The 10,765-nt window shown below is 40.3% G+C and overlaps 1 protein-coding gene across 1 annotated transcript; it reads right to left on the bottom strand.

The window, feature by feature from the left end:
- Nucleotides 1–9,975: 9,975 nt before the first annotated feature.
- LOC110881464 lies at nt 9,976–10,434 on the bottom strand. Its single transcript, XM_022129712.1, has one exon. It carries the CDS (start codon nt 10,432–10,434, stop codon nt 9,976–9,978), a length of 459 nt encoding a protein of 152 aa, XP_021985404.1.
- Nucleotides 10,435–10,765: the final 331 nt, after the last annotated feature.

Raw genomic sequence — 10,765 nt, 5'->3', positions numbered from 1 at the left:
TCTCTGCTTTCCTTTTCTTTAAGCGTTCCGCTTCAGAATCAGAAGGAACGTATTCTGGATCATCTTCCTGTCGAATCTTCCTGAATCTCTTAACATCACGTTCATCGAGATACATTTCGTATCCAGGCTCGATTAGATGATCATCATCAGAATCAGAATTAGCCTCGTCATCGCCACCGGCTGATGTATCACCTGCTGATGCACCACCCGCTGATGTACCACCTGCTGATGTACCAACAGTAGTTCCAACACTAGATGCACCAACGTCACCTGTATCGCCACCATCATCACCTTCATCATCACTATCAGTCTCCGAATCAACTGGATCTGGACCAAACTTTTCACTCATTCTTCTTTTCAACTCTGGCTCTTAATCATCGAATTGGCTGTCATTGTGACGCCATTTATTTTCTTCAGGAGCAACGTAGGCAGTATTTCCTAGCGCACCGAACAACTTTCTTGGAGGATCGCTTTCTTTGTATCTTTTGTGCGCAAGATTCTTGATAATCCTTAATGAATTGAAGTTCATCGCCTCTATCTTCAGAACATCGTTGTCGGCTTTAGGAAGACTAGGATGTTGAATATTCATAATCATCTGAAGAAACCGCGGATACATCCAGAACTTGTTCCCGGTTATTCTACTTCCAGTTCTCGTCATGTTTTCTTTCATGTTGCTGAAGATGTATTTTGAGATGCTAAACGGTTTGTTTAGCACCAACGCCACCATAAAACCAACTAGATCGTTGCCAGCCATGTCATATCCAGCACGTCTATTGCTAAGGCACTAAATGAGAACATGTAGCAGAAACTTGTAGCATAATGGCAGATCACCCTTGTTGAATTGAGTGCTGAAGATGTCTCTGGTACACTTCATACGTAACAAGCAGCCTCGCGTACACATGATTGGAATAGAGTCTGGAGCATCCGGATGGTCTTGTAGTTGTAACACTTCATTCAGAATATCCGGAGATACTATCACATCCAAATTGTTCACACGGCCTCTGATAACATCCTTTCCATCCACTTGCACAACGCTTGCGGAATCCCAGAACGCTTTGATAAGAGACTTGTAAACCGGCGTCGAGAAAGTGACAGCATAATTTATCCGCGACTACCTGATCCACTTCGTGATATCTTTCAGTTCAGCGAGCTTTTCTTCCGGATCCAGATAAGCGATTTGATTATGACGCTTTTCAGACATAATCTTCTCTTCCCGGTCTTGTTCTCCTTCTTTGTCGCGGGTTTCCGTTTGCCTTCTTTCGTTGCCATCTGAAATTGAAAACGTCCATAATAAGTCATAATGTCACAATAAGTGTATTAGGTTTATATACAAACATGTTTGAACATCGCATGGACATTAATCACAAAGTTGCACATGTTCTGTGAACAAGCACCAAACTGAAAATTTCACTAAGGCATGGACGACAAAACAGATATCACTCGACGAAACAGAAATATGTTCGACGAAACAGAATTTGACAGTTGACCAGCTCCGTTTCGTTGACCATTTTGTTTCGTCGATCAGTTCCTCGACGAAACGGATTCAATTCGTTTCTTCGACCAGTTATACCACAAAACAGATCCGTTTCTCCGTCCATCTCATTTCGCTGTTTATCTCGTTTCGTCACAGTTAGGGTTTTGAAATTTGGGCATTTAGCCGTATGGGGTTTAAACAAGTTGCAGATCATCATAAATCAAAATCAGTGCTTTGAATAACCCAAACCAAGTAGGAATCATACCCAAAGACTAATGAAAATATGGTTTCCGGTAAAAAACCCATTTTGAAACGACAAACCCATAACAATCAACAACCCCTGTTTTTGTTACACAACCCAAACCCAAATCAAGGCAAACAAACATACATAAACCTTAAATATAACAGTTATAGATAGAAACCAAGACAAGTTCAACATCAAAACATAAAGTGTCAAGGAAAATAAGATCTCTGAGGGTCTCCGAGGGTTTCCGACAAAACCGACAGAGCAATATGTGAAAAACAAGAACATGAACATTTTTGTACCTTTGAATTTTGCAAGATTTCGGGGTAAAATGATGATTTTAAGTGATTGAGTGGATGACCGAAAGTATGGGTGTTTGGTGTGTTTGGAGAAGATGAACAGTTGAGGTTTGAAAAAGTGAACACCTTCTGACCACTGGGACCTTTTATACACCGACTCCAACCGATGAAACAGAAGACTCGATGAAACGGGAGTAGGCTCGACGAAATGGACGGTTGGGCTTGGACTTGGGCCTGAAAAACGTAGCCCATGACGAAACACACATGGGCCATTCTGTTTCGTCATAACCTCGACGAAACGGGTTGTTTCATCGATTACCAAACCAGTTTGACCAATTGTTGACACTTTGACTTTTGACCAAGCTGTTTCGTCGATGTCAACCTGTTTCGTCGACCATATTTGTTTCGTCGACTTCGTTTTGCAGAAATACCAAGGCATGAAAAATTTTGTACACTGACAATTTTGATTAATTGAACATTTTGCCATTTTGTTTGAGTTTTCAAATGCAACGACGTTTTATGAAGTAGGTTTCAGGCTTCCGGTAGTAACACCAAGCTACAACTTTGGCTTAATAAAAAATGAACTTACACACTACACTAAAAACAAATTTAAAGCGTGGAAAACTAAACGAAAAGCAATTGAAAGAAATAAATAACTGTACAAGTGCAACTTTTTGTGAGTTTCAAGGATAAGGAATCATACCAGCTTACGGTCTTAGTCAACATGATTTTGATTTTCTGTTTAAAGCTCTGGATAAGTATACTACCTCGATTATCGGTATTGTTGTCCACATAAACTCAAGCTTATCAAACGTAATCACAATTAGGAGATACGATTTACGGTAAGGATTATACTTACAAGTCGATGTGAATCCACTCACGACACATTCCCGTATCAAGGTATCCACGAGGATTCATCTTACCGGTGAGTATACCGATTATCATCTGTTTGACCGTATAAAGATGTGAGATACTCACTTATTTTGATTTGATAACAAGCCCTATGTGATAGAATCACTTATTGATGAGGAACTTGATTTTCGATGCATGAGGGCACAGGAGCAAGTCCGTGAACAGGGCAGTATTTCCGTACAGCAGAGAGACAAACTTGACTACCGGATAAATGTGATATTTTATCACTTATTTGAGGGACATGTGATTGTTTATCACTTATTGAGCTTGAATGCAATATGTACACGTATGTATGGTATCATGGAAGATCTAGACTTGCGTCCCCGTTATTTTCGGTAAAAGATACAACCATGATACCCAGATGATAAGCAGCATAAAGACCGAATATCTCAGAACCTCGACAATCTCTCAAACTTTCGGTACCAAGACCATATGCCAATGAATGGTTCCCACCTGACTTGAAGTCTGTTAGGTTTGTATCATCCTGCACATTTTAGTTTGATTGTGAGCCTACCGATACATTGTTAGTAGAGATACTTATCATTTGTTTAACATTTTTGAATACGTTGACCGACCACACCAGTGAATATCATCATCTTCCTTTTTCCAAGAAACTCATTTTTGGGTTTCCTAATTTTTTTGAATTTTTGAATTTTTCAAATTTTTTTTTAATTTTTGAATTTTTCAAACGAAAAGACAGAACGAAAGGAAATCTTTTTGGATTTTTTTTTAATTTTCCAATGTTTTTGTATTTTCTTGAAATTTTCTCCCCCTAAAATGCTAAAAGGTTACGAAAAGGAAAATCTTTTTGTATTTTTTAGAGTTTTGAAAGAAAATATTTACAAAAACGATTAGCCAAAGAAGTTTACTCGGGTATCACCTTAATGCCATTGACCAAAAGTAGATAATCAAACCGTGATTTATCAAAAGCTTTTGTAAACAGGTCGGCACGTTGGTGATCGGTGGGGATATGAACGACATCGATTAATCTTTTGTCAAAACAATCACGTATGAAGTGATATTTAATTTCGATGTGTTTGGTCTTGGAGTGCTGCACAGGATTTCTAGTGATCTGTAAGGCAGCATTGTTATCAACAAAAATAGGAGTAGATAGGAATTCAAAACCGTAGTCGCGCATTTGTTGTTGTATCCACAAGACTTGGGAGCAACAACTGGAGGCAGCAATGTATTCTGCTTCACAAGTTGATGTAGCAACACACGTTTGCTTCTTGCACTGCCACGTAACCAGGTGATTTCCTAAGAATTGACATCCTGCTGTTGTTGATTTGCCATCAATTTTGTAACCACCGAAATCAGAATCACTGTATGCAGTCAAGTCAAAGCTATCATCCCTAGGGTACCAAAGACCGGTGTCTGGGCATCCCTTCAAATAGCGAAAAATCCTTTTAACAGCTGACAGATGAGAAGCCTTCGGGTTGGCTTGATATCTTGCAAGCAGGCACGTTGGATACATGATGTCAGGCCTCGAGGCAGTGAGATACATGAGAGATCCGATCATAGCGTGATAGTATGAAGAGTTGATGCTTTCACCCTTCAAATCCGGAGTAATCCCGTGATTCTGCGGAAGTGGGGTACCAATGGGCGTTGCATCTGACATCTGGAACCGCCTCAAGATGTCACCAACATATTTAGTCTGATGGATGAATATCCCAGACTCGATTGTTGAACTTGTAGGCCAAAAAAGAAAGTCATCTCTCCCATAGCGCTCATCTCGAACTTTTCCTGCATAATACGTTCGAATTGCCTACACAAAGAATCATTAGTAGAACCAAATATGATATCATCAACGTATACCTGTACCAACAGAAGATCTCCATCTTGTTTCTTGATAAAGAGAGTGCAATCAATAAGACCTCGTCGAAATCCATTCTCCAGAAGATAGTTGGATAAGGTTGCATACCAAGCTCTAGGTGCTTGATGTAAACCATAAAGAGCTTTGTTGAGCAACCAAACCCGATCGGGGTGAATAGGATCTTCAAAACCTGGAGGTTGTTCGACATACAACTCTTCTTGAACTATCCCATGAAGAAAAGCACTTTTGACATCCATCTGGTAGACTTTGAATCCTTTGAAAGAAGCATAAGCAAGAAAGATCCGAATAGCTTCCAAACGTGCAACTGGTGCATAAACTTCATTGTAGTCAATGCCTTCAATCTGGTGAAAACCTTGAACCACCAATCTCGCCTTGTTACGAATAACTACTCCACGATCGTCCTTCTTGCATTTAAAAACCCAGCGAGTGCCAATTTTCTTGTAATTTTCCGGCCTTTCAACAAGCTTCCAAACACCAAGCTTTTGAAATTGCTGCAGTTCGTCCTGCATGGCTTAAACCCAAGCATTATCCGTTAAGGCTTCTTTCCAAGATTTCGGTTCTTCTTGTGAAACGTAACACGCGAAGGACCAATCATTTTGAAGACCAGATTCTCTAATGGCTGAATATAAACCAGCATTCTGGTTATTTCTCAGTTGATTACGCGTCTGCACACCGCGATGGACATCTCCTATAATGTTCTGCTGAGGATGGGTATCGTGAATCCTCATTTCAGGATTTTCAGGAACACGAGCATTGATACCCAAATTGTTAAGATTAAGATCAACAACCAATTCCACACCTGGAATGTGCGTAGAAGTGGATGCATTCCCTTCAGCAGTATCTACATTCTGCACATGAGGAGTTTCCAAAGAAGCACCTTGAACAGGAGCAACTGGAGCTGAAGATCCTTCTGCCGCATCATGATATTCATCATCTTCCGATGACTCATTGTAATCAGTAGCATCTTCAAATACCTCATTTTGTACCGTATTGTTAACCGAATTAGAACCTTGGGGATTAACAATAACAGGTCTAACCAATGGAGAATCAGCAGCGTTGTCACTATCGAATAACATTCTAGCAGCTGCAGATTCTTCGTCAAAGGTTGGCAGATTAAAGGAGTCAAATAGTCCATCGTAATCGAACATCCAAGGATCACCCGGAGCTCTAACAGGACTTGTGTACCTTTGAACCCTTACTTCACTCCATAGCTCAATCTTTTTGGTTGCCAGATTCCACACACGAAAATTTGGAGTTGCGTATCCAAGGAAGAAACCATCGATAGCTTTCGCGCCAAACTTTCCATCCGGCTCAATCATAGTACATGGAGCGCCAAACGGTTCTAAGTAAGAAAGATCCGGTTTCCTTTTCTGCGGAAGTTCGAAACAAGTTTTTCCATGTCTCTTAACTGTAAGAACTCCGTTTAAGGTGTAGCAAGCAGTCGACACAGCCTCCCCCCAGAATTGAACAGGGAGTTCCGACTCTACCAGCATTGTTCTTGCAGTCTTAATTATCGTCCGATTCTTCCTCTCAGCGACTCCGTTTTGTTGTGGAGTGTAGCGAGAACTGTATTCATGCAGAATTCCCTTAGAAGTGCAGAATTCATCCATCACATGATTCTTGAACTCCGTTCCATTGTCGCTTCTGATCCTCTTAACTTTAAACGTGTAGAGATTTTCCAACATTGTAAGAGGATCTTTGAGGATGCCAGGAGTATCACTCTTGTGTGCCATAAAAGATACCCAAGAAAATCTAGAATAATCGTCAGTAACCACTAGACAGTAAGCATCCCCGAATGTTGTCTTGTGTTTCATAGGTCCAAACAGGTCCATATGAAGACGTTCGAGAGGCATGCTAACAGTGTTGATTTTCTTCAAAGGGTGAGACTTCTTTGTTTGCTTTCCTTTTTGGCACGAAACAGAGATATCTTGTAGATGAAAACTTCTCACAGGCACACCATTCACAAGATTGTTTTTCACCAAATGGTTCATCTTCCTCAAGTGAATGTGCCCCATTCTTCTGTGCCAAGATATAGACTCCTTTTCTGTGGCTTTCGAGACAAAACAAGTGACTTGTGCAGATGTCGTAATCGCTTGGCTCATATCAAGAATATAGAGATCATTAACTCTTGGAGCCGATAAGAGAATCCATTCTTTAGGAATCTTGAAACCAGGTTAAAGCACATAACAACCGGCATCATGGAAATGCACGGTGAACTTTTTATCGCAGATTTGCGACACACTGAGAAGATTATGATCAATTTGACGAACGTAATTGATCTTATCGAAACACACAATACCATTGGAGATACTTCCCTCTCCAGTGATGTATCCGCCTTTGTCTCCCGCAAATGCGACATAGCCTCCTCTAATATTTCTCACATCATATAGAAGCCGTAAGTCGCCTGTCATGTGCCTGGATGCTCCACTATCAACAATCCAATGACTATTAATAGTTCCTCCTGGAACATCCTACACATATCATTCAGAGATCAGTTGAGGATGGGGACCCAAGCCTTAGTGGTCTTGGGTCGTCCCTGAGCATCACGAAAAGTGATCTCAATTTCTTGATGATTCTTAAAAACAACAGCTCCCCCTGAACTATCACCCGTCTTAGGTTTCCAAGTTTGTTTTTGTTTACCAGATTGAGTGTTGTAAACAGATTTTGAAGCTTCTGGTTTCAATGGTTGTGAAACACTTGGTTCCCTTTTTACTGTTTTGACTTCAGATTTAAAGCCTTTTCAACAGCTTTGATGTTCTTACGTCGTTGCTTCGTTTCTTGTTCTTTAACAATTCGTTTATCATGTTTTGGTGAAACGGGACGACGTTGAGGTGAACCTTTTCAGGTGGCGCTTTCTCAACAAATTTATCTTTTGGAGTGTTTGTGCAGTTCTTAATGATATGCCCAAACTACCCACATTTAAAACATGTTCTCCTTTCCACAAACTTAGGAGAATTTGATTGATCAACATATGTCGAACCCGTAGAACCTGAGGTACTTGCTTTCTCATCACACCCGTTTGTATGTTGAGTGTAATTATTTTCACTGTTACGTTTTAAAATCGTGACTTGTTGTACAAAATCGGTGTTTGATTTGTTTTCAAAAGTCTCAATTTTATCTGTACCCTTTGATGCTACAAATTTGACATTATTGTTTTTCTTCTGATAACGAGCTCCTTTTGTTTCAGATTCTGATTGAGAAACGTTAGGCTTTTGAGCTCGCCTTTCTGGTTGTTTACCCTTAGAAGCAATAGGTTGTTGCTTTGTTGGTGGTTTTGATTTCCAAATTGTTTTCTAATCTCAGCCTTTGGAACTGGATCACATTGAGTTACAACGACTCCTGGTATTGTTTTTCCCAAAAACTTGTTTGTATTATCTTCAAAAACTTTATCAATCGAAGATGGATTGACATTTTTATTTGGAAAATCGTGATCTGAATAGATTCTAGAATCACCAACCAAAGTGTACAACACATTACTGCTCTTAATGGTAGACACAGATGTCTTGTCATTCTTGACAGGATCTATCACTTGTTTGACAACAGGTTGAACAGCAGGAGTATTAGGATTACAAAGAATATGATTTTCAAGTGGAATTTCTACTCCTTTCATCTTGTCAAGTGATTTATCCTGATCACTAATATCTGATTCTGATTCATCATCTGACGACTCATAGTCCTCAATGATTGGAGGACTTTGTTTCGTAGATGTTGAGGTTTCTGGTTGCTAAGATGATGTACTTGAAGAACTGTCCGGTTTGAACCCTAGGCTAGTAGAAAATTCCTCATAATCAAGAGGCACACTGGGTTCATACCGTGGCATATCCTCTTCATCAGGCATATGAGTATAATTATGTCTTAAAGGGGGCGGACATTTCTCATACCCTACGCCTTTCTTGTTTCCTTTCAGTTGTTGAACATCAATGATGTGATCAAGCACAAATGGGGAGTTAGAATAACTCTCCATTTTTTTCTTGATAGCATCATGCTCGCATTTGGCAATGGCTAGTTCCTTTTTGGTTTCCTCAACAATGTTGATGTAATCGTTTATGCTAACTTGTTTATGATAAACCACTTTGTTAACTTCGGAAACGCTTTTCTTTAAGGTTTCGATTACAGATTTAAATTACTTTTCGTTTCGAACTAAAGCCATATTTGCCTCTTTGCACTTAGACAGTTCAATAACCAAACTTTGATTATGACTATGAAGCTTTTCGGATTCAAGCTTCATATCTGCACAAGATTTACAAACACTAGGAGCAGGAGTTTCAGAATTTACCTGACTCGTAGAGGCTGAGACATTTTCCATAAAGGCAGTATGAAAAGAAAAAGATCCATCTTCAGAGAAGAACTTCTCCATTTCCTTAGATGCTACAGCAGCCTTCTTGATCAGAACTGATTTCTGACATTTCAACTCCTCAGCTTCATTTAATAAGTCTTCAACATCAGAACTTGCTTCTTCCTTCACATCAGAATCAGAGTGATAATCTCCTGAAACAGAACTTTCTTCATCAGAACTCCCGGTATAACCCGAACTACCGTCACTTTCAGAAAATTCTTCTTTGTGAACGTGCTTGATGTGATTAATGATCTCTGCATAACACGCTGTTCCTCCTCCTTGATCGCCTTCCCCAAATTGTACAGACCAATCACACCCTTCGTCAGCTTGAACGGTCAATGCTCGATTGGTGTTTGATGGTCCAGACTGGTTCGGATTGTTATTCACTGCTACCATCCTCCTTTCACGATTCTTTTGATGGGCATTGACATTGGAAGTACTCGTCTGATTTCTGAATGGGTTCTGATTGCCTTGTTTGGTTGGTCGGGTGCACTCACGTTTGAAGTGCCCCTTTTCGCCACAATTGAAACATGTGACTGCATTTATATCAAACTCGTACTTTGTATCCTTTTTGCCTTCCAATGAGGTTCTTCCGGTTCGAGCCATGAAGTCTTTTGCCCTTCTAACTGCACTTGCAAATGCCCATTTGATATCCATTAACTCCATTTCATCACGGTCGATCAGTTGATAATCTTCATTGGTCATATTGATGTTTCCAATTTGACCTGCGACCAAACCGCAGTAAGCACTGACCATCGTATTAATGAGTTCCATATGCTCCTTTGCTACTTCAATGCTAACTTGTGAAAGGTTTGAAGTATCGACTCGGACCGTGTTAGGGTTTTGAGGTGGAGGATTGTTGGTATAATAAGCTTGCTATTGTGGTTGGACTTGTGGTTGTGATGGAACAGGAATGTAAGCCCTCGGATCGAACTGTGGTTGAGTAGTATTAACTGGAGGTGGAGGTTGAGGTGTTGGAATATAAGCCCTTGGATCAAAAGCCGGAGTAGGAGCTGACTGAGGAAACGGAAAGGAACTTGTGTTGGACACAAATGCCGTTTGAAATTTTGGTTGCTGAGCTGCACTGGATCTGGCCAAAGAGTCGAATCCTGGAAGGTACATTTCTGTATTTTGAGGAGCAGGAACTCGTTTAGCTTTCCGAATTTCTTCATCATTCTTGTGTTCCAGCTTCTGAATAAATTCATAGATGTTGACCGTATCTAGAGTACCCGTATGCTTCAACAACTCAATGAGCGAACTCCACTTTGGAGGTAAAGCATCTGCAAATCTAGCAACCATTTCCTGTTGAGTTGCCCAAACCCCATAAGCAAACATTTCACTAATCAGATGATAAAAACGTGTAGTCATATCATTTAGGGTTTCATTTTCCAAGAACTGAAATGATTCAAACTCTTTCTTTAACAGATCATGGCGAGACTTTCGAGTAGCTGCATTGCCTTCTCCTCTCGCTACCAAGGCATCCCAATTGATGATAGATTTCTTAGTTAAGCGCTTGTGTAACAATAGCAAACGCCTTTTTCTGTAAGTCATAGGCTTTCTTGTCATCTTCAAGCATATTAGCATAACCTGCCGAAGTTGATGCTGCTACTTCGAGGGCAGGGTTGAATGCATTAATGAAACACGTCCACAGTTCGGTGCTTTGCCC

Source organism: Helianthus annuus, chromosome 11 (genome assembly GCF_002127325.2).
Source record: "Helianthus annuus cultivar XRQ/B chromosome 11, HanXRQr2.0-SUNRISE, whole genome shotgun sequence".
NCBI classification, from domain to species: domain Eukaryota; kingdom Viridiplantae; phylum Streptophyta; class Magnoliopsida; order Asterales; family Asteraceae; genus Helianthus; species Helianthus annuus.
This window is presented reverse-complemented; position numbering and strand designations above follow the sequence as displayed.

Bases quoted from the DNA above. Each gene is read 5' to 3' on its own strand.
- LOC110881464 (XM_022129712.1), bottom strand. From the start codon at position 10,434: ATGTTTGCTTATGGGGTTTGGGCAACTCAACAGGAAATGGTTGCTAGA.